This window comes from Python bivittatus, unplaced genomic scaffold (genome assembly GCF_059951505.1).
Source record: "Python bivittatus isolate LINGU-HERP-01145 unplaced genomic scaffold, Pbiv_v1 ctg000610_np1212, whole genome shotgun sequence".
Classification (NCBI taxonomy): domain Eukaryota; kingdom Metazoa; phylum Chordata; class Lepidosauria; order Squamata; family Pythonidae; genus Python; species Python bivittatus.
The window spans coordinates 19,519,822-19,545,512 of NW_028277088.1; the positions used below are offsets into that span (position 1 = coordinate 19,519,822).

At 34.8% G+C, this 25,691-nt stretch overlaps 1 protein-coding gene across 5 annotated transcripts in view; it reads right to left on the reverse strand.

Moving 5' to 3' along the window:
* The window catches only part of CACNB2 (calcium voltage-gated channel auxiliary subunit beta 2), a 162,554-nt gene that overhangs the window by 32,656 nt on the left and 104,207 nt on the right, over positions 1–25,691 (reverse strand). For all 5 annotated transcript variants that reach the window (XM_088150432.1, XM_088150434.1, XM_088150431.1 and 2 more), the window contains 2 exons: positions 23,852–23,971; positions 3,753–3,875 (listed from right to left, as the gene is read on the reverse strand). In XM_088150432.1, the coding sequence (XP_088006558.1) occupies positions 3,753–3,875; positions 23,852–23,971 (243 nt within the window). The remainder of the gene's footprint in view (positions 1–3,752; positions 3,876–23,851; positions 23,972–25,691) is intronic.

Here is a 25,691-nt window from a genome sequence, read left to right on the forward strand (position 1 = left end):
CTTATTTACATATATAAATTAAACTATACTTCAGCAACAGTAAAACCAACATGTTTTTAAGCTTTTGAATTAAATTTCTCCATTACATATATCATGGTGAATGCCATTACATAGGTTTGTGCATGGAATGGCTAGACATTTATAAAATTATTTCAAATGCAAGGGATTACTGCTGTTTGGATCTTTCCAATTTTTTCCAAATTCTGCTTCCATAATTTTTAAAATTTTCACCAGAGAAAATCTGCTACTCAGTGCTTTCTGACTGGTAATGCTAGGAACGCTCTTTCAGAAAGCACCAAAGAGTGACTACAGTAGGTTATAATTTAGCAAGGAGTGTTATCTTTTAACAATACTGTGAAACAGTAAGGAGACAAAACAACCAAGTCTTTTTCCAACTATTTCCTTGTCCATGTGATGCTGTTTAATTTATGAGGAGGAAATGATACAAGAGGTGCACTGTGTTTTTTATGATCAGCTTGGACTGAACTCCAGCCTGGAAAAAAAGAGAATTTAATATATTGCAAGGAGGATACCATTATTCTCCATAATATATGAATAGCTTCAGCTTTTGGAAAATACCGATTTCCATTCTTCCCTCTTCCCCCCCCCCAAGTATAGTTGTATGACCTATTTATGTTCGTATGTACAAATATATATGCATATATTTTATATGTTTGTGTGTGTGTGAAAGAGAGACAGAGAGAAAAAAAGGAAGCATGCACACTATCTCACTAAACTTAGCCATGCAGAAAAATGCAAGTTGTGCTAAATTTGTAAAAAGTAGGGCTTAGTGATTAAAAAATAGAAATGAAAGGTAGGTACTTGCATTTTTTCCTTAATAATCCCTCCCCTGTTGCTTTTCTCAGAGTTATGTCCAGTTTTGGAATCTCAGTGCAAGTGGGAAAGATGATCAAAGGAACATGCAGCTACAATGTGACTGGCACTTGAAGGGTTTAAGACCCTTTCCCTCTGCTTTTTCACCATATTCATATTCTCCCCCACCTCCGTTCATCACTCATGACTTATGTTCAAACACAAGTATCTGCTGCTATTGCATGTTCTTAAACTTCACTTTAGAAAAAGAACATATATTGCCCAGGATTTCACACTGATACTTATAGCTTCCACTTCTACACACAAAGCATCTATGACACTTTAAGAACTTAATCAGAGCCCTGCTCTGAACTTTCTCTAGGTCTCCTATATCCTTTTTGAGGTGCAGTGACCAGAACTACACACAATATTCCAGATGTGGTTGCACCACTGATTTATATAAGGGCATTATGATATTGGCATCATTATTATGTTGGCATTAAATATATGCTCTGACTACTTAGCTTAGTCACGTATTAGAAAGTTGGAAAAGGTTAAGGAAGATGGAAGCTCATTTCACTAAATATATATATATAGCTCTAATTAAATTAGATGCTATCTAATCGCATACTATAATTAATCCACATCTTAAACATTTGCACTAGAATGAGTATTCATAAACTGGCGTACAGCCAAAATGCTCATTTCTTTACAGAAAGAATTAGAAAATCTTTGGACTTAGGATGTTACAGGAACTAACTACATCAGGCAGTAGTTCCAGTGTTCAAAGCAATTTATTTCTAAAAACTCTAGTTGAAGAATGATTTCAAATTTCACTTCCATAAAAAAGCCAAACCGATTTATTCTACTTTCTAGAACTTTGGCAAACGAGATGAAATGCTACATGCTGCATGTCTAAATGTCTCTTTTCATGTTACGTATTATGAATAACAGCAAGTTTCTGTATTTGTAACCGATTCTGTGCCATGGTATATGTTGTGCAATGCTCTGGGTTGAAATACAAAAAGTGTTTCCTAAAATGTGGCATGCAAACAAAGCAGCTCCTTGCAATTCTTTAAACCACTGCACATTCCTAGGATTGTGTGACTGTTGTCCTCAAGTGCTCTGAAGCACCTTTTTGGAATTGAATTTGAAGCACTGTACAGTCCTACCGCATATATAGATTGGTACTGCTTGGTCACTTCATGCTCAGGAATTGCTCTTGGAAGAGAATATTTGAGAAAGGTCCTCCTTAAGATCTACTCCTCTGGACTGACTTCTTATTCACAAAAAGAGTCACAACAGAGACCTACCCCCAATCAAGCCTTTGACTGATCATGTAACAGTTTTTGCAAGCTTTGCTTTTCTGTCCTCCAAGACAATCCTTTAAGGCAGATCCCACAACCAAATGCACACCTGGAATAGCCTCTAAGTCCCCAAATCAAGTACTTCCCTCATTCAGTTATGCCCCCATCTGCTGAAACTACAGCCTCAGATCTTGTCCATGCCATTGAACTAGACATTCTGGCCCATTCTTCTAGCAGAGCTCATACTGATACCTTTGTATCTGACAATTATACACCTGATGCCTCCTTTATCTGGTCAACATTTCCTTTGAAATTTTCACCCAGTGCTCAGGTTAAGGTCCAGCCTTCCTTCAGAAGCTATTGCTACCTACAGCAAACAAATTGGTAGGATAGCACTTTCGCTTGACCTTGAGGTTCGGCTATTTTCTCAAATGATAGAGAACTTGAAATACAGTTAGTTCAAGCTACTGTTTTACGAATCCTAATTATACATTTAAAAGCTTCCAGTCTCAAGACAGGGAAAGACTCTTATGTGAAACCATGCAATTGATTTTTCATTGTCCCAAGTACCTTTATAAGATTCTTATAAAGAAGTATTATAATAAGAAGGATTATGTTTCTTATTTTAACATTCATCATCTAACTTTATTATTTTGGGAATCCTCACACCCAGGATCCCATTGTCAACAACATTCTACGCTCATGGACAAGTAAAGCAGACTACTGGAAGGTCTCATATGTAAGTTATCCTCTTTGGGAGTGTTCTCTCTGTATTACCAACTATCAAGTATGTATGGATGTACAGAGAAGTATCATTTTTTGTGGGAAAAGACGTCCCCATTCTTATCTCATTTTCAGGAATATAGGGGGTAAATAAAACAGTATTTTGAAACAGAAGCTACATGTTTGCCAAGCAGGAATTAAATATGGTTCATCAAGCAGTTGACTCAACAGCAAAGATTATAGTGTCTTCCATCACTCTGTCACTATACCTTGCTCTGCTTCACTGGACTGAGACTTGAGGCTAAGGGTAGAACTGAGCGCTTTCCTTTTGATTAGGACAGATTATTCAGGAATAAAAGTGATAACACACTGGTTAAGGTTCAAAAGCTATGGACAACAGTACACAAATGCAGGCTATAGCAACCCTACTTCCTCCTTTCACACTACCATCCATGTCCTTCTCAAGTCTCAAAGATCATTAGTTTTTCAAATGGGACTGCATGCCCAACACAGCAAAGCTGTTGGCAACAGCCTTAATACTCCAAGTAATATCTTTCAACTTGATGTTCCCTCATACTAACTTCATACTAGGTATTGCTCGGCTTTGAATGGTCCTCTATGAACACATATAATCCACCCTCTTACCTTGCTTGGTGTCAGGTGACCTTACTGATTCTCTGGATCCCAATATGTCAATCTTAGTAACTGAAAGTGTTTGATGGGAGTTGTACCTGGCCAGATGTTATGCATGGGCAGTGGGTCTCCTGCTAAACAACTGTGCAATTGCTTTATAATCTCTGTCATACATAACAATTTTCTTTATTATATCTGGGGTATATAAAGCAACAAGCTTAATTAAGAATAGCATATCAGAACAGTGTTGTAATAATGTAATGTAAACTATTTTACTTCTTTAACATGTAGAAAATCTTTCGCTTCAAATGAGATGGCCATGCCTGGAACTGGGACATCATCATCATGGGCTGCGCTATAGCTAACATTTGTCCGGACTGCAAATGCAACAGGCTTTGTCTGTAGAAGAAAATGAGAAAAAAAATTATTAATATTTTCTCCTTGTCCTGTTTATGACCACAAAAAAATCTGAACTATTCCATAACAGAGAATAAAAGAGCCAAAAAGAATTATTTAAGTCATTAGAGGTATCTTACCTATATGCAAGAGAAATTTCAACAGCCAGAAACTTGCCCAGAAATTGTACACTCGTAAAGATAATGCTCCAAGCTATAAAAATCTAAATAGAAGCAGTAATTGTATCTCAGGTTTTCACCACTCTTCGCAACCATTCTGCAAAGTGAGCCAGCTTTATTTCCGTCCTTAGTGTGTTCCATTAATTTGTATTCAAGGTTAGACTCTCTTTACTTACAACAAGGAAAGAATTTTGATATCTGTAATCAGCACTGTAAAAAATTGCAGTATACATCTTGAAATGTTCTGGCACCTCTGGTGGTATCTATGTATTAGCTGCTAGAGACTTTCTGTTTCAAATTAAACAACTGATATTAAAAAAAAAACAACTGGGAAAAATAGGAGTCTTTTCAAAGAAACAGCCTTCAAAGAGTCTTTTGAAAAAAGACAGCCTAAAATATAGGAGCTATATAGATAAGTTGTTTCCAGTTTTCTCCTTAGTAATCATGTATAGAAAAAGCTGGAAAAGAAAAAGACTAGCCTATTCCTACAGCCCATTATCCTAAGAACAGGCATTTAAAATAGGCATAAAAATATAGAACTTCTTGCACACATAAATAATTGGCAAAAAAAAAAGTAAAAAAACTGTAAACTGAAGGTCAGTGTTAGCAAAGCAGATTAAAGAAGCTGAAAGTTTGACCACCAGTGGAGCAATCTTCAATATTTTACATACGTTACTTAAAGTGTTTTCAGAGTTACCGGTTTGGGGGGGGACTCATATTATAGTTTAGTACATTTAAACACTGAATGAAATGCTCCTCCATTGCACAGGGCCATTACCACTGCCTTGTAGGAAAGATCTCATGCATTTTTTATATTTTTAATATCATTTTTAAAAATACTTTTTCTGTAAATAACTTAGGATGATTCCTCAATCTTTAAATGGACATCCTCTAAGAAACCAGTCTAGAAATCTTCTTGGAATCAGCATGGATGCTGGATTTATCTACGTCAAATGATAAATCCTGACTTCATGTCTCAGACTTCAGTGTTATAATGTATTCTTCATGGCGGCCCTGAAGACAGTCAAGAAATTGCAGCTGGCCCATACCGTAGCAGCACTGGTGATGAGCGATGTCTCTCTAATGAAATATTCAGTGGATACTGGTTGCCTCCCAAGCTAAGAAAGCTGTATCCGGCTTATTCTTAAATTGTTTATGAAATTGCCCACTCCCATATAGTCCAGCTATTGCTCTTCAGTTATCCATGCAGCCTACAATGGACACTTTTGACAATTCTCATTTTTCTATTATGGAAAAAAATCCCACTAGAGTAAAAGTAACCCCCTTCTTTATTATGCCTTAGGAGGCATTCAAAAAATATTTACCCAGGCTTTTTAATGTTACTGTTTTAGTTTTGAAGTTTTATGTCTATTCTGTTTTTCATTGAACTTTATGGATGCGTTAATTGTATGTTTTAAAGCCATCAGAACCTTTAAAAATATTTAAAAGAAATAAATACATTTTAGCAAGAAGTCATAAGCTTATTATTGTAACTAGAGGTCATTAACAACAAAGCATGACAGAAAAAAAAATAGTAATAAAAATGCAACATACATAAAAAGAAGTGCAATTTAAAAAGAATTTAAGAGAGAGCATAGCAAAAGTAGTGACCTGACTGCTAACAAATGGAATTGCATCTGCAACAGGTTTATTGGCAAGAAATGCCACTGAACATTTCCTTATATGTTAATCATCTCAAGAAAGCTTATGCACAGGAAAAGTATACTACTAGTAAAAGGCAGACTCTTTGTTCCAACTTTGTCATGCTTATGTTGGGCACAAGGAAATCCTCAGCTCCTGTAGAAATTATATCTGTGTTTATTATTAACCAAAGTTATAGATGTGGAAATTATAACTCTCACTTACACAGATCATAATCATAAACTATAAGACTGAATAAAAGAACCTCTAAACCAAAAGCTGAAGATTGAATTACCTATTGTTATAAGAAGGTATTAAATCGAAGGGTCAATTAAAGTGCTTCTTCCAAACCACATTAACTCCTGACATCTTTTTATATACAGTATGAATTCTAGAAAAGTATTTATGAGAGGACTGTTTATCTCTTTGGATCCAATAGAAAGTAAGTCATACAAGAACAAAAGGACATTTTGATGAATGACTTGAAGCAACTGGAATCAAGATATAAGCTAAACCTGGTATGGGACTTAGAACAAAAGATCAAAGTGATTCATAATCAATTGAACCTAATTGTGTAAATAAAACTTACAAGAAGATGAACTTTGCTACTGAGAAATATTTTGAAGATGATAAATACATTTAATATCATTCTCGATTATACAGTAAAAGGCATTAAATCTGGAAAAGATCAAAAAGTACTCAAATATGACACAGATTATGAAATTTACAGATCAACAAAAGGAAGCCCTTTATAAATGAATTGCAGAAGATAAGATAAAAGAAGCAATACAGAAATGAAATGAAGTAAATCCCCAGGACAAGGTGGTTTTTCTATAATATATTATAAAATCTTTCACACAATTTTGATTCAATCGTTAACTCAGGTAATGAATGAGATAATACTAAATTAAATACTTCCTCCCTCATGACAAAAAGTTTTATTTCCTTGATTTACAAAGTGTCATGTAGACCTATCTCTTTACTGAATGTAGATTACAAGCCTTTTACAACAATACTTGCAGAGGGATTGAATGGCCTTCTTAACTGAACTAATACAGCCTGATCAAACTGGATTTGTCCCAAAGAGATACATGAGGAATTGTATCAGCTACTGATAATATAAATCTGAATAACAAGAAAGCAACTATAGTTTTTCTTATTGCAGAGAAAGCCTTTGAATTTGGATTGGCCTTTCATATTCAGTAATCTGAAGATGATAAACTACAGTTCAAACTTTCCTCTCTGGTTATAACCAGAGAGCATCTATAGAGCATTCATGAAGAACAAGAAGTGAAGATGATGGTAAATGAATTTTTATCACAAAAATGTATTACAATGAAATACAAGAATAGCAGAGTAAGCCTTACCAAGTCTTAATTTCTTGTTTCAAATGATTTCAATAAGAATTTAACATAAGGTATTAACTGTATGGAAAAGACAAATAGCTAACTTTGAGGATTAAGTTTAAGATTTTATAGGACCAGAGAGAATGAGGTGAATTGGCAGTATCAAATTTTGCTTTCCATTATTCAGATAGGTGTCTACCGGATTACAGACTAGATTATATCATTTTAAGGTTGTGTTGCTTCTACTAAGGGAACAGAATTCCTAGCCAAATATATTTGGCTTGCTATTATAAGAGATTATTCTATCATAAGGAGCAAATTAAAAAATAAGATAAACATAGAAAAAGAATTAGCTCAGACTTTTCACCCCTTGCTTTAATATTATTTGCACGAAGGTAAATGTATAAAAAATTTGAACAGTGCAAAGATAACTTACAGAGGCTGCAAGACTTAACTATGAACAAAACAAAGAAGAAATCTTCAACAATTCTTTCTTTGAAATGGTCAAAATCACATTGGTTTCAATATTTCATAATAAGCAACACAGTTCAAAGGAATTACAAAAACAAGCAGAATACTTGAGAACTTACCTGAGTTTGAAAATAATACAAAATTCAGAATATATGTAAGGACTTATGTGCAACAACTTATCATTGAAGTACGACTCAGAAACCATATAAGTTAAAACTGTATGATTAAATGGATGCAGAATTTAAACACAATTGATAAGCAATAATGGGAATAACAATGGAAGAGAAATACTAAATTTACCAGGAATATCCTATTGAGACAAAACTGGTACCGGATGTTTTACCACTGGCATATTATTCCACTACTGATAGCTAAAATAAACAATTCACTTTCTAAAAATGGTTGGAAATACAATAATCAGGTTGAATAATTTTTCATATTTGGTGGCAATGTTTTAAATCCAACAATTCTGGAAGATGATTTATTATAGAATCAAACAAATTCCAAAGGTTTATTTTTTTTTTCCTGGCCACCCATTTTTCTGTTAAGCATTATCAAAACTTATATTCTCACAAAATATACTCAATTGGTTTATATATGTTAACAGCTACAAGGATAGTCTTATATAATAAAAGTATATAACAATGTCAAAAATAACTTTGTATTTGAAAAATACTGATATAGAATTTAACTTAACTTGGAAACCATCTACAGATTATAATTCTATATATAGACTGAAGTCTGGGCTTCCCTTAAAATAAAGCTTTAATATATTAGCTATTTTTTGATTCATTAAATAAAGATAAATTTTTTAGATCAGCATAAATTTTTGTCAACTTTTCATTCTGGCTTATAACTGATATAATGGTGGCTATTGTTGATAATTGAATATTTATGTGATTTTAATAATGTTCTTAAATCTTAAATTATATATTTTAATATACAGCTCTAATCTAATGTCACATTATTTTTTTTAATTTACTCTCACATTGCTTATACATTTTTTTGTTTCTCTTCATTTTTTTCTTTTTGTTTTGTTTTGAAATATCTACTGAAACAAATATATAGAGGAAAAAAAATAAGACATCTATATAGAAGTTCCTTTTTCCTACTAAATGTAGGGGAGTAAATCATGAACTTCAGGTAAAGTTAGTGGTGTGATCCTGTTGTTCCATTCTGCACATGTCTCTTTTTACTGAAGCAATTGGTTAGTATAAAAAGAAGGGGTGGATATTATAAAAGGAAGTGTGTTACCAAACTGAATTAAGACTGCAATACTAAACTTAATTATTTATGAACAATAATGCAATCAGAAATATGTGTACCTTGCAGTTTTCTACTAAACTAAAGATTTATTTCTAAATAGTATTGCACAATGAATCTCCCTATCTCTACATTTCCATGAGAGAAAATCTCACTGAACTCTATGAGACTAAATGTATATAGTTGTGATCTGTCTCAATGAAACCACTGGGATTTAGTTTCTAGTATTACTGAAAACTGCAAGTAACTTATTGACTTTAGTTTAGCTCCAAGGGCTCCTATCCATTATGAAACTAAATCCAGCTATAATAAGTTTATCAGCTAGTCTGATTTGAGTACCGTATCCGCATAACTGTATATGGTCTGCATCATGCACATCTGTCCAAAGTGTTTAGAGAAACCAAAGACAGGTTTGTTTTTCTGGCAGATTTAACTCAACCCACAAAACTCCTGTTTTCAGATCTAAAAATAAACTCAAATGGCCTTTGAATGTGAAGATATGAGACCATACAAAAAGCCCTGGTGGATCAGACCAGGTTTTCACCAGCCAGGTATGAAGACATTTGATGCTCAGCTTCACAACTGCCTCTGAATATGGAACAGCCATTTCCATAGTATCATCTATTTCTGTGAATTGATCTAATAATTCCTTTTTAAAACACTGAAGCCACAAGCATCACTACATCGCATAATACTTAATATTATTTCAACACAAGATCCCAATAAGCTCTCCCAATGTTATATTCATATCTATTATATATATGCAAACACATGCAAACTTGTGTGTACTGTAGTTATTTATTACATATATGAAATTGGACAGTGCAAGTGAATAAAATGAAATACTTCCAAATGCATTTTAAAGCATTTCTTCATATTCTCATTGCAAAGGAAACAGGATATCAATAACATATACTTGCATAATCAAGTATTATGCAAGCCAGCTTCCAAATGTTTTGACATTCATATTTATGGAATTGTAATTTTTACTGAAAGTAAATTAGCTTTGGGATTTCTCTTCAGCTTGCATATCATATCACTACTATCTGAATTAGATTATGCTCAGTGGTACTGTTTTGCATACAACTACTGATGAGCTATGATATTGAATTAATGAGTGCCTTGAAAATGTAAAAAAAACTGAATTATCTTTGTGTTTCATAATTGCTAGATCAAAATGGGGGGAAAACCCCTGAAAATTGTGAAGCTCTAGGATATTCAGGATTCACCTGATATCTTGAGCAAACTAGACTCTTAGAACATTCTGGAAAGTATCAGCAAGCAAGAGATAATTTATATCTCCCAATTTTATCTATACAGGTTTCAGAAAATAATGACCTACAAATGCCAGGAGTCTTCAACTATTTTAGAATGGTGGTGAGCACATTTTGGAATTCTGAAATCTCACTATGGATACTCATATAAAATAGCTCCTGGAGGCTTGGCATTCAGAAAATAGCAAGCACTGGAGAAAAGAATCAATTTACCAAAATGCTACCTGTTATCCACTCCCCTTTCCCTGCTTACTTCTTTTTCTTTTCTTGGCAGGTGGGCACATTTAAGAACAAAGCCCCGTAGCTGTAGCTACCTGAAGACCAAAGGCATTCTTGGAAATAAAGATGATGCTACTTTCATTTACAATATACTAGCTCCTCAGACAGCAAGTAACCATTCTGGGAATCTGAATATATACTTAAGGTAATAAAGGTTGCTAGAATCCTTATATAAAATAATGGAGGTCAGGAATGCACTGTAAAAGAGGCTGTTCAAATTATAATTATAGTATATCTTCTGCTTAACCCAAGATTCATTTGATTTTACAGTCAACACTATCAAATACATTAGCTGAACTAATGCTGTTACTCTAGACAGCAGACATTCTTGAAACACAAAGGCCATTTTTGTAATCATTCTTTTGTCTCTTTTTTGTGAGGGAGTCAACAGAATATAATTTAATGCATGGTTTGGCATTATTTGGCCTTATGCTTGTTTAGAGTTATTTGTTTGTTTGTTTACACTGGCAGTGCAAAAGAAAATGACAAGGATACTTTTTATCTGAAGGGGTGTGCTCTAATTGAAGGCACTACAAATAATGCTCTCATGAAAATGCCATCTCTAGATCCTACAAGTAACTCCTATGTTGTTGTTTATTTATTGTATTCCACTTTTCATATAGATGCTCAAGCTGGCATATGTAGCCCTTTGTCCTTCTATTTTTCTCTACAATATCAATCAATCCTGTGAGGTAGGATTGGGCTGAGAAAGAAGGGCTGACTCAGGTTCACAGAGAATATGATCATAAAGTGCAATTAGCGATGGCAATTCAGTCGTAACCCAGGACACATGGGTTGTTAAGTGGGAAATGGAAGCAGTCCCAGGTAAAGAGCCCCAGGTAAGGAGTGTGGGGGTGCTGCAAGGGGGTGGGGGAGGCCCTGGGAGGCCAGACACAGCCAGAGTATGAGTCAGGGGAGTGGGTACTCACAGGGGAGTGGGCACTTTGAACTGTCACTGAACAGTCGTAACTTGAGGACTACCTGTATTACAAATCACAGCACAACCCATATCCTGGAATGCTTTTGATAAACTATTTGAATTTATCTCTTTGTTACTTTTCACATTATTAGGATTATAACCTGTTAGATATTATTAACATGTTCAATAAACATGATGTTTATTGTATCTGCATCCTTTCAAACCATTCCATTCACACTCCAAAGGAAGGACAGCTGCCTGGTTTCTATTATCTGTCTTCATTCTAGGATCACAGCACTGAGCTACATGCTTTTTAATACTTAAGCTAACAGAATACATGATCTACTTCTAAGGCACAGAAATGAATCTATGAATCAAACCTCAACAACAGACATTTAAATATACAGAAAATGTTCCATAGCTCAAAAGTGAATAAATATGTACTAGCATAGCTTAATACAATTCAGTTAACAGAAAGACTATTGGGCTCTCATGGCAAAAGTAAACTGAACTGCAGCCTTAGTGAGGACATAATAATATCATTTGCCTGGCCTTTTCAATCATCTTCAAGTGTAAGTAAGGCTTTATGTTGGAAAAGATATTAAAAAAAAAATCCTATTATGGCATACAGAGACCCAGTTTGGACTAGTAGTAAAGTCTTTGGACTAGGAATAAGGAAATCTGGGTTCTAGTCCTGCCTTGGGCATGGAAGCCAGCTGGCTAACTATAAGTCAGTCACTGTCTCTCAGCTCTAAGAAGAAAGCAATGACAAACCACTTCCAAAATGTTGCCAAGAAAACTGCAGGAACTTGTCCAGGCAGTCACCAGGAGTCAAAAGGGGCCTTGAAGGCAAAAACATCAACAACATCAGAGGCATATGGCTTATGATGTAAATCATCTAATGCATACAGTATACAGTAGGATTTTCCTAAATTTTCCTAAATTTTGGCTAACTTACCTCTAAGTTACCATATCCTCCCCATTGTTAGGTCATTTTTATTCCTAAATACATTTCCCAAAACTACCACTTGTTATTCTATGGCAGTATTTCTTAAAACGTGGTCCTAGGATCCCAAGACCCTCTCAGGGGTCCGTAAAATCAAAATTGTTTACCAGCCTATAATAATAATAATACAATATTAAAATCCCATCAAACAATTGTGAGAAACAGTAGCGGCAGCAAATGCGTCAATTTAAATTTTTAATATGGTAAATATTGATAAATATAACCCATACAAAAGAAGCTTTTTTGGGGTCCTCCATAATTTTTAAAAGTGGGAAGGTGTCCTGAGAGAAAAAAGTTTAAGAAACACTATTCTATGGTATACTCCTCAGAGCAGAGTCTCTGTTATGGGATAATGATTTATACCTCAGAATATGGAAGAGCTTGATAGATGTATCAGCAAGAAGTAAGTTAACATACACACAATCAATGCCATTTTGGTACTATATTCTGGTCTGAAACTCAACATGCTTTACATAGAATTACTATTGGCTATCCATGGAATGACATGACTCTTTATGAAACCATCTGTGTACAGAACACTATTCCTAAACAGTGAAATGTCATTTTATATTGATGTTTTCAAACTGTTTTAACATTGCTGTAGTAATATTTTAATGATTTAACATGTTTAACTTATTGTTTCTTGACTTATTATACAGTATCTTGGTGATAAATTTTATTATTAACATTACTATTAACTCCATCACAGCAGATTTTATATTTTCCACTACTAACTTTAAGATAAAATTATAAAACCTATATACTACAATTTAATCATAATGTAAATATATCTAAAAATCTAAGATGGCCAAAAGGTTAATGACTGTTGCCATAAAATAAGGAAATATATGATACTTGGGAGAAAGAGTAGGAGAGCTAGACAAAATATTTAAGTGCATCTAACCACAAAGGTATCTACTGTCAATAGTTTTCTCAGTTGGACTATCATAAAGGCTGAATGAAGAAATACTGTCACCTTTGAATAATTGTACTTTTTTTTTCCCCCCAGAAAAAAAGCAAGACTTACTAGCAGTATTTTCTGCCTTAGTTAATTCAAGGCTAAATTGCTGAGATTTTCTTTATGTGACATTGCTTTTGAAGACTAACCAGTACTGATACAAAATCTGACAGCCATTTTCTCCAGTGCAGCTCTGTTCATTTCCAATGTGTCCGGTGGAGCTTAGTGCCAGGAAAGACTGTATAAAATTGATGCCAAATTGCTGTAGCCTGATATTCTGGATCCGTATTCACAAATAAGTCTTAATCTCAACAGAGAAGGAAAGGTATTTAACACATTGACAGAAATACTGTTACCAAGTATTTTGCTCTAGTATTGAGAGCAGAATCAGTGACTGAATCATGATGAAGTTCCATCACAAATTTGTTTGGGGAGAGCAGAGAAGGAAGAAAAGCATGTTGAATTGTAAAAAACACATTTCTATGACAAATTGCTGAAGGAAGGAAAAATGAGGAAGGACTGTTGTGTGGAGAGAACAGAGATATGTTTCTATCCTTGCAACAAGTGTGATCTGTGCTTAATCTCCCAAAAAAGGAATTATGATACTTTAATCTGCATATGAGATGTATTTTAAATACAGGCATACCTCTGAGTTGTTGTGGGTTTGGTTCCAGACCACTGCAATAAAGTGAATATTGCTATAAAGTGAGTCACACAAATTTTTTGGTTTCCCAGTGCATATGAAAGTTATGTTTACACTATACTGTGGTCTATTAAGTGTGCAATAGCATTATGTCTAAAAATACAATGTACATACCTTAATTTAAAAATTTCTTAAAATAAGACAACAGTGAAGTTTGCCTCATCAATTGACTCTTCCTTTCACAAAAGATTTCTCTGTAGCATGCAATGTTGTTTGATAAACACAGCAAAGTGCAATAAAACGAGGTATGCCTGTACTCAAACTATCAAGGCCATTTGAAACATGTTGCAACAGTCACAAATAAAGCAAAACAGAAAAAGAAGAAAACCCTCTAGATAAATGTATTGCAATGAGCCACTGAGTGGATATGGATGAAATGCTCATTAAATACTAATACAGTTATGATAGGCCTGGTTTGCATTATTCTCAGATTATAGTAATTCCATTTCCTATGAGTAAAACATTTTAGATTAAGTTTCGAAAGTAAATGATACTTTCCAAAACTGGACACATATTGACCTACTTTTATCATCCTATCTCATCTTACTAAACAGAGATTTGTAAAAGCCTCTTGCCTGCACTTGCAATTTCTGTGTTCTTACCTTTATACAAGCAATGATTAACAACTACTTCCTATTTCATCTGAATTAGATGATTACTAAATCTGGGGAAAACAAATATAGTAAACCAACTTTAAACTATGGCTTAATATTCTCATTTATTTCATAGCATCAGTCTGAACAAAAATTAGATACAGTTTGAACTGCCTGGTTTAGTTGCAGCTCATGCAAAGGGAGGAATAAGGGGTTTCCATGCACTAGTAAAAGATTCATGCATATTTTGACTTTATAAACAGAGACATGACAGTCCAAGGAAGGAGAATGATTGCCTAATCTCAGTGATTTATGCAAAATGCTGTTTATGGATTGCTAAAATAGACTAGGAGGGGATCATATCCTGTATCTGGACTGAATTCAAAGTGCTGATTGTCTCTTTAAAAACTTACAGTACATTGTTGGGAACTGCATGCACCACACTAAATATGCACCAAGAATTTCAGCTGAAGTTCTTCTCTAATTGCTGTTCCTGTCTGAAATAAGGTAGATGACATATAGGACAAGGCATTTCTAATGATGCACATAAAATTCCTACCCTTTTTACTGTTTTTATTGTCACTTTAGTGCTATGGGTAAAAAGAAGTTTTTATTTCCCCAGCAATTAAAATCTTCCAAACTTTTAAAGCTTTTTCATGATCTGTAAAGTTCTATTTTTACTAATGCATTTTTGCCATCTGCTCTGTTATTATTATTGATAATTATTGATTTGTTTTGTTGATAGGCAACCCTCGAAATGGCAAATGGCATTGAAAGTACACTTATATATCTTAGAAATAAAACATATGACTAGAAAATATCCCCAGATAATTATGTGGATAGAACTGTTTCTTTTATATTCAATTTACTGAACTTGCATTGATTAAATAATAGGATTACTGAAGTCAGTGTCAAATTGACCTCTTACTTTAGTGTACTATTATATGCATTATAAGAAAAAACAATAGTTACACTGCCACATCAGTTGTGACTAATAATTACAACCTGCAAGAATTAGGCTTAAAAACTAAGACTTTCAAGTGATAAGAAAGGTTTCCACCTCCCACTAAGAGAAGAAAGAAAGAAAGAAAGAAAGAAAGAAAGAAAGAAAGAAAGAAAGAAAGAAAGAAAGATTATATACATATATATATATATATATATATATATATATATATATATATATATAAAACAACAATTTTCAAGCAAGACAACTTAATGGTTACTGTTTTGCAACTGTTACTATTTTTTATGTTTGCAGAATTTTTATGAATTAAGAATTATTTTCATTATGTACGAAAAAGATATTATATAGAGAGGACATGGTTTGAACCACTGATGAAGTCCACAGCTAAGGAGTTAGAAAAGGAAGCTGTGGGACTCCATTTATAGACTGAAAATTGACAAGCAACAAATATAGCATTTTAATCATAGCTTTCCTCTTACATTATTTCTACCTCATTCAGTCATTTACAATGCAGTGAAAAGATTAGTTATAGGCACATTAAATCTCAGCTAGACAACCTTCTGAGGTTGAAGTATACAACCTTTGGAATTTTCTGAAATCACCCTTGGCATGCTCTCAAAATAGTTACCATGGGGGAAACCAGCTTATCCTCAAAATGGCTAGAACAGTAGATACACCTAATCCTCTCCCTCCCCAAAAGCCACTTTACCAAAAAACATACTGGCAAAAAATGCTAGCTGCCAAGCCCACTAGTCCCCAGCATGCTCTCTGCCATTCCAACATACCTTTTTGGGGGGGGGGGCTGTTGTATTTGCCTGGAGAGGTGGACATGATTCCTAAGTGAGCACTATTATTTTCTAAGAATGCCTATACTGCCTAAATGTAGGTCCAGAAGCACTCTTGGAAATAAAGATGGTATAAGCAGACCTTTTTATTACTACATGTCAACTTCCAATCAATGAAAAGCTGATTTCATTTTAACCAAAAGACTGTTCTGCCCCTGCCAAAAGCAAGCAGTAGCATGAACTGGAGTTTCAAAGAGCTGCATATCCCTAAATGTTGTTGTTGTTGTCATCATCATCATCATCACGTGTTTTGTTTTACTTTTTACTCTTCTTCAATGATGTCACGGAACTTTGATGTTTTATGTCCAGAGTTGAAATTTTTTCATAACTGAAGTATTTGAATAACATTTGGTAAAAAGAAGGGAGAAAGATTATTCCTAAAATATAAATTGCTGACAAACACTTTTTTCAGACACCCATTTTGTCTGTACCATTTTAAGTAAAACCAGTACCAGTAAAACTAAAATTATATTCCCAATACAATATATCCATTATACTGTAGTTATAACTGTCTTAATTTGCTAGCTGCTGTAATTGTTCAGCCCAATCAACAAGAATTCTATGAATTAAACTAACACCCAAATTATAAAATACAAAGGGACATTTATCCTACCTTTAAAAAAAGTAAAAACCTCCTTAAATAATCAACTAAGCTTTTTTCTCCTGCTATTTGTCAGAAATATGCCTCAGCCATTTTCTCTCAATCAAAAAAATATACTTTCCTTCTCCTGAATGGAAAAACAGCTGATGGCTGTTTTAACAGACTGGCCCCCCACCCAGTTTTTCTGTCCCTGTTGCCAATTTTCTGAGATGTATTCATTTTAAAAAGGATTGAGAAAAGAAGATATGAAACATCAAGAAATAGTAAGGCAGAATTCTTTGCTACATGACATTTTCTCATTAACTCCAGGTTTCAGGACATTTACCATGTTTTTAATTACATAATATTGAAGTTAGATTTTAAAGAAGTTTGACTGCTTATATATAACTACTTTTCTATTTGCATGCAACCCTCCAAATCCACCTGCATTTATAACCTGATAGCAGTGTACCCTCAATGTAGGTCACTGATTAAAATAATTAAAGAAAAATAAAGCATAAAGAAATAACTCCATTATCTTATTGCTGCTGTTCAAAATTCATGTATGTCAATATTTATCCATATTTATGAATAAAATTAATTGCTACTGCATTGATTATATTCTGTATTTTCATCCACAATGTTAAAAAAATCAGTTGACATTTCTGACTCTAAGAGACTATATTTCTGTGAGAAGGGGAGACAAAAATTCAAATACAAGCACTGTATTCAAGACAGATTAGGGAAACAACTCTTATGGCTGTCAGCTAGAGTGGGAAGTTAAAAAAAAAAATCGTAGAAGAAACCATTTTCATGTCATTGCAAAAAAAACCAAAACAAAATAACCCAATAGGACTAAAGTGTAACTTGAGGGAATGTTTACTGTTGATAAAGTAAACAAAAATAGTAATGAAAGCAAGAGAAGGAACAAAATTCACAGCAATGTTGAAACTAACAGCATATTGAAGATACCATTTTCAGTAGGGCTGCAGTATATGGGAAGATATACAAAACACTTCTCTTTAAAATGTTAAAGCAGCCACATCTTTCCCAGGCTGATGTAGTTGCTTGTAAGCTCCTCCCATATTATATATGTGCACAGACACTTCTATTTCTGCCCTCCCATCTCCCTCAAAGAAACAAATGGAGGTAATAAGAAGTGATTTACAAAGCAGCTATTGGGCCTGGAAAAGATACAACCACTTCAACAATTTAAACAGAAGTGATTCATACTCTTTCCTGTGCATTGTATAGCATCCCTTTTGAAGAATTTACCCAGCTTTATTTTTTACACATGGCTGTGGAATCAAGCAGAAAGAATAATGTTTGTAATTTTTGCAAAAAATTATCTTTCTATACATTTTCCAACATCTACTTAAAAATATTTCCCTGCTGTCAGTATTATTTTATTAACATACAAGTGAGCTAAAACCATTAACATTTTTGTAGTACTGAAAACAGTACTGTTTTAGCAATGTTATACCAGCTTGATAATGTCAGTGCTCTCCTATTTCTACTGTTTACAAGTTGTCTCACAGTCAGTACAATGCCAGATGCAGAGTTTGTTCCTCCATCAGCTGAAGGGAGAACACTGTTTTGATGCATGTAAATAACAGTTTTAAGTAGTCTTGTTTTGCTGGCAGCTGCTCGGTAAACTCCTATGCCAGCTTTGCTAGAGGTCATAAATATCACATAAGGGTTGACCATGCATCCAAATCAGTATCACTAAGCCAAATTCCTAGGCAACATTCACACAGATTTACTCATCAGTAAGAGCATCAACTTAGCAATGAGTGCTTTAATGCCATTCAGTACTGCTGTAAATCCTGCAAATTCAATTTGAATCCTGCAAAACTCACTTTTTTTTTTTTGGTCTTAATAAAATATGCAGTCACTAGCATAATTCATAGTCTTCAGAAAAGGGAGAAAAAGGAAGACTCAAGTAGATTTGAAAGAAATAAAAACCAGACCAGACCATTTAAGAAATATTTTTTCTTTATAAAATTGTTTATGTATTGCCACTCTGCCCTCAAAAATGGCTTCCATGGTGCTTCATAATTATAAGCATCTTAATACAGAGAAACTGAGAGAATAATTTTTAAAAACAGCATAAGAATTTATTTTAAAATGATTAAAATCTTGAATGAATACATAAATGTATTCCTACAATGAGACATCAGGCCTTTTCTGTGGTAGACCATCTTTGTGGGTATATGAAGCCCCAACTTTTCTTGCATTTAGAAGGCAAACAGTCTTATTTCATGATGCCTTTGACCCAAGCTGATTGGGAGGAGGTGGGGACAACCATAAGATAGTATTAGAAATGGACTGTATTAATTCTAGTTGTTTATATTCTATGTGATTTTTTTCTAATGTTGTTCATTGCCGAGAGCCCATCAGGATAGGGAAAGATTTTCACATTTTGTTAAAATACTGTAATATAATAAATAAAAACCATCAAAAACAGGTCAGTCAAATTTTGCTGGGGAAGGATTTCAATGTCCAGAATTTTTCTATTGAAAAGTACTATTGTATGTCATCAAATATTATATAGCCATGTGAAAAAGTAAGTACACCCCACTGAAATTATTGACTTTTCAACATATTTCAACATACAGATATTTGAACTTCATTTCACCAATACTGATAAAGGGGATATAATCTAACAAATATCATGCACCATTTACATTTTGTAGTTTATTGTGTAATCTAAATAAACATAAATACAAATTTCACACAGTTTTCACAAAGTGACTACACCCCTACCTTTATCACTATCTCAAATATCTAAATATCTAAAATTAGAATCAAATGCACCACGCAAATGATTAGAACATTGTTAGAGAGGATCTGGGAGGAACCTTTCTAAATTAAACCTTTCTAAATTAAACCTCAGATTCTTTGTCATTGAAGTGTGTGGTATACTATGCCTAGATCAAAAGAATTCTCTGAGGCCTTCAGAAAGGCTATAGATGCCTATGAGTCTTGGAAGGGTTTTAAAGAGATCACCAAACAATTGGACAACGATTGTTCCACTGTCCAGAAGATCATCTACAAGTGATTTCCAACAACTTCCAATTTGCCCAGGCTGTCTCAGCAAATTCAGCCTGTGATGAGAATGCAAGATGCTGAAAAAAGTCTCTAGGAACCCCAGAATTTCATCACATGACCTACAGGTAGTTCTCACCATTACTGATGTCAAAGTGCATGAGTCTACCATTAAAAAGAAGCTGCACAAAGCGGAAGGTGTGCCAGGAAGAAATCTTTGCTATGCAGAAAGAACATCAGGACAAAACTAACATTTGTTCATGAACACCTAGGCAAAGACCAGGACTTCTGGAGCCATGTGCTCTGGCAGACGAGGCAAAGATAGAGTTATCTGGCCAAAGTACCAGAAAACATGTTTGGCAAAAAACAAAGATATCATTTCACCAGGTCCTGGACAGCTCACCATCACACAATCCACAATGAATTCTTCATTGTACCAGAGGGTGCTTGAGGATAACATGAGAAGATCTGTCAGAAGACTGAAGCTGAACTGAAAGTTGACCTTGCAACATGACAATGACCCTAAACTTTCCAGTAAAACCACCAAGTAATGGCAGAAAGAAAGAAAGAAAGAAAGAAAGAAAGAAAGAAAGAAAGAAAGAAAGAAAGAAAGAAAGAAAGAAAGAGAGAGAGAGGGAGGGAGGGAGGGAGGGAGGGAGGGAGGGAGGGGTTCTGAAATGGCCAAGTCAAAGCCCGGATCTAAATCCCATTGAGATGCTGTGGGGTGATTTGAAATGGACGTGCAGGCAAGAATCCCCTTAAACATCACCTCTCCCAAGGTGGGAGAGACATTCCAAGGAAAGCATCTCCTGAGCCCCCAGCCAGACTGTGTGAAAGTCAAGAGAAAGAGACTTGCCTCTCCCTAAGGGCATGATGGTTATAGTTGCTGTTGTTGGGGGATTAGAGTTAGTCTGGCGAGATTCTGCCTATTAGGTGCAAGCTAATAAAGAAGCTGAGCTGATTCCTGGACTGTCTCATTGTGATTCTTGGGCTGAACCTGACAGTACTTAACTTTTCCACAGAAGGAAATGGCAGATCTGTAAATTCTCTGTTGAATAAATTATTAAAGTCAAATTTTCATATCTTTTTTGTTCAGTTGCATCATCTTTATATACTGTTTGAATGAAGATAAAATATTGATATGTTCACATATGTTATGTGGGTTATATTTACTTTTTCACATGACTGTACCTCCCTAGGCTGGTAGAAAGTGGGCCTTCACTAGCTCTAAATTATTTAGGGCTTCTGGATAAGAATACACACAATGACTTGCACACAGAAACAAGCAGAACAAAAAAGAAGAATGAACAGAATTACTAAAAAAACAGCAAGTATTCAAGCCATTTCATTTTGTACTTCCCAAAATTTTTGGTGATTTTTCAAGGATGGTTATAGCATTCCAGATTAGATGTAACTAAGGCATGTTTAAACTATGACCAAATGTATATTTTCCAGTAAGAGATACAAGAAACATACTACCAAAACTGGGGCAAAGACCCAGTTTATTTGCAGCAGCCAACCAGATATTCTGTTGAGTTCAAAACCAATCCCAAATTGCAAATCTCATCACTTGATGGGTATAAACCCGATTCAGAATACACTGCATTTCCATTTCCAAAGCAGCTTATACTGACCATCTGTATCTCAGACTCATCATTCTAACCACTGATTTAGGACTTCTATAGCTTCCTGGCTATTAGTTGAGAATATAAGAGTTCAATTTCATCCATATATTAGTGATACCTAGCCCCCAAATCCTGGGAGAACTATCTGAACAGCTGTATATGGGGGCAGGAAATTAACCCCATAAACTAATGACAAGAGGATGTGCCATAACCCTCAAATACAACCTTTTATGATTACTTACTTATAAAGGTCTGAAGCCATTGTAGCATGGTACCGCCTAATCCCATATCAATGAGACATTTCAGAAAGGCATCATTATGAACAGTACTAAAGCCCTGAGATGTGAAACAGAGCCAATAAATGCAGCCTTTGCTTTCTTTCCTTCTCTTTACAGCAAATAGTATCCATCAAGCAATCCAAGGGAATTTCAAATAGAAAAAAAACAGAATTCAGATCAGAAGGATTACAAGAATACGTTTTCTTCACTCCCCCATGAAAAAAAGCAAAAAAAAAAAATTCTGAGTTGGGTGGACAGCATTCATGGTAGCATTTTATTCCACATATAATTATCCAAGTTGATAGAATCAAATGAATGCTTTTTAAGTTTAGGTCTCACCACTAGCTCCTTCAATATATTAGGAACATAGCCCTTCTTTAAAGAAACACTGCCTATGCTGTCTCCGCTGTTTAAATGAATTTAATCAGATGAACTGGATCTATGTTTAACTAACAAGTTGTTGGCCTGTAATTAAGTCAAATCCAGAGTTTACTCTTTGTTACCCTTGTTATACTGTATTGTTCGTTTGCATGTTATTTTATAAATCTTAATTATAAGACTATATGATTAGGGGAATCAGTTTTTAAATAAAAATTTAGTTGTTTTTGAAGATACACAGGAATAAGGACGGAAAAATCCAAGGAATATTCAGGAAAGCATAGCTATTTTTCAGAAACAGTAAGAATGAGATTAGTAATGTAGATTGGAAGTATTATATTCTGAATAAAGAAATTATAGGCACAGATATATCTAACACATCATCAAAATTATGCTGGAATATTATACTGCTGTAAAAGGAAGGAAACATGGAGAAGAGATTTGGTAATCACAACAGAATGAATGGAAAGGTGCATTATTTTCTCCTTTTATCAAAAACAGTATCACGCACAGGTTGGTACTATACAGATACAATCCAAAATTGCCAGCATGAAATGCTATAAATATTAATTTAATTTATTCTATTTAGGCATCACCCAACTCTGAACCAACTCTGGGTGGTGTACAACAAAATCAAACACAATAAAAATACAATGCAATAATTAAATAAAAAATTTAAAAAACCAAGAACCAATGGCAGATCTACGTAACCCACCACACAATCTAGCAGGGTCCTGACCACCCTGTCCCAGGGTGAGAGAATAGCCAGAGCTTTAAGACTTTCCAGAACACCATCAGGGTGGGAGCCACATGGTTACCAGGGGAATCTCATTCCAGAGGGCAGGTGCCACAACAGCAAAGGCACACTTTCTGAATCCCGATGGATGACATTGTTTAATTGAAGGAAACTGAAGCGCACCAACCCTGTTGGATCGAACCAGCCAGGCTGATATAATATATGCACATATCTAGGATATGTTGCTATAATTAGTAACTTTCCAACAGGTATTTCTTAATAACTTTCTAATAAGTATTTCTAATGTGCAATATTCAAATACTTTCTGAAGAATCATAAGAGAATTTTAGTTGCATTCTGCAAACTCCTTATTTTGTAATGTCTCCACAGGAAATAAAACAGATAATGGTTTTCTTCAGACAGTGATTTACATCATCTGAGAAATAGTAATTAACCCCCTTCCTCTCAAATATATACTGTGATGGGATGAAAGAGCAAATCATTCACAGCACCTGTGCATTTTGTATGTGATGGTAGCATTTGCCTACTTGTACTGCATTATCAAGGATCTAGTGTACACAGAAGCCTTTGCATGCAAGTAAAAAAATAAAAAATGTAAAAAAATATATGTGCATAGGCTAGCTCTTCACTTAGGTCAACAACATGCAACTTGGAATGGGGAGAGTTTGGTCACTGCTCATCCCACATAGCTTATACAGGGCTTGTAATTGGCAAATACCTTTTGCTTTGCACACCTAGTTTCTGTGCAGTAAGACCAAGTTTGTGATGTACCTTTTTCATACAGAAGGAAATCTGCCACTGATAATTAAGTAGATAATAATTTTATTAGAAAGATCCTTCCCTTGAATCAAAACCCCTCAAAAGCATCTTACTTTTGCCTTTTCCAGCTGTGTCTGGGCCTGTCGTTCAGCCTCTCTCCGCACTGCCTCTCTGTCCTCCTCAAGAGATACATCTGAATCAGACGGACGGCTGGTGTAGGAGTCCGCTGAACCCTGGGCAAGAGGAAAATAGAGATTGAGAAATAAAATTATGATCTTGTTTCAAAAAATCAGAATGCTTCTGTGGGTATTTTTTTTCAGCATCAATAGAAATTCCTGCTCTTATTTTTTTTTTTTAACTGCAGTTCTAATAGCCTCCATAAGAAAATAACGCATACGAACACTGTTTTAATTCTGAGGCCATTCTGAAAACCAGTGTTCATTGTCCAGAATTATACTTGCTGTTTTGCCCTCCCTACTACTCAGCAAATGATTTTTCCTTTGCAAAGATAGGTTCTATGGAATAGCATCAATGGTGCACTGCAGGGCTAAAGGATGAGCAGCAGTTTCAAAGATAGGTTCAGATCAGCAAACCACAAGTAAGGCAATTTGACTCTCAGTAAAGGCAACATTTAGAGTAAAAATACAAAGTTGATAGGAATGATCCTCAGAAAGGATTGTAACCTCAGCTTTGAAGTACAGATACTATCTTAACTGCAAAGTACCTCTTCAAATGACAACCCTTTCCCTAACAGGAAAAAAATGGCTCAACTCTATCTCATCCGTTCAGCAAAAAACAGAAAGGATCTCAAATCAAATTGTGGCTGACATAGTATGTTTGCAGTCAAGCGTACATCCAATCACAATATGCCAAATAACTAAATAAACAACATATATCTCTGCTTCAACCCCTTCCCCATCCCGCTATAATCAGAGGAATGAAAACCTGCTAATTGAAACAGAATGGATGCAAGCAGTGCTTTCCCCAGCCCACCTGCAATGCAAAATATGCCAGCAAATTGAAATGTAGAGCTTACACAGATATCGGAATTCTTCAGCCGTCCGCCTTTGGCTCTTTTCAGAAGCCTGATCCAGGTGGCCTTCATTAGCCAGCCAGCTTAGTTATTGTCTGCAGCTGCAGAGCCCGGCACTGATTCTCATACAACATGTGAACACTGAACACCGCAGGATCACCGTTCTTTTCACATCCATTCTCTGCTGCAAGATCTTTCTTCTCAACTTAACCACCTCTCTATGTCTCTATTCTAATGTAATGTAATGTAATGTAAGTCTTAATTTTCCCATGCCATCCAAAATACAAAGATGTTTTATTAATTCAGGGGGAAAATCAAGACCAAGTATATTCTAAGAGATGCTACACTGATGCAATCAGCACACACAGAGAGATTGATTTTAAAAAATGCTTCATCCTTTGTTGCATGCATTTCTGAACTCACTTCATTGCTTGTGCCCCCCCTTTTTTTACTGTGTAAATGCAGTGTTTACAAAAGAATCTTTACAAACCCTGTACAAAATGTAACATTTGCAAGTGCAAAGTTCATTTCATCTCTTCAGCGCTCCGGTGTGTGTGTCTGGGGGAGGGGGGGCATGTTTAGAAGCTTTTCACAGCACTGGGCATGCTCCATACATACAGGCTTTTACGCAGATGCTCACATCACACTGTGTTGCTAGTCTATGTCAAATTACCATTTTGCATCTCAAGAGTAAACTGCTGAAAAGCAACAGTGTTTTTAGAAAGCAGAAATACCTAATACAGTATTTTATTCTTTGCTATATATTTGAGAATGTTGTTTGTATTACACACTGTTCTCTACTGAATTTCAAAAACAGAACCATACTGTAAAGATAAAGACAACCTATAATTAATGTCAGTTTTCACTTGAATAACATTTGATATAAATGTTAGTAACACTATTATGTGTTATCAATATTT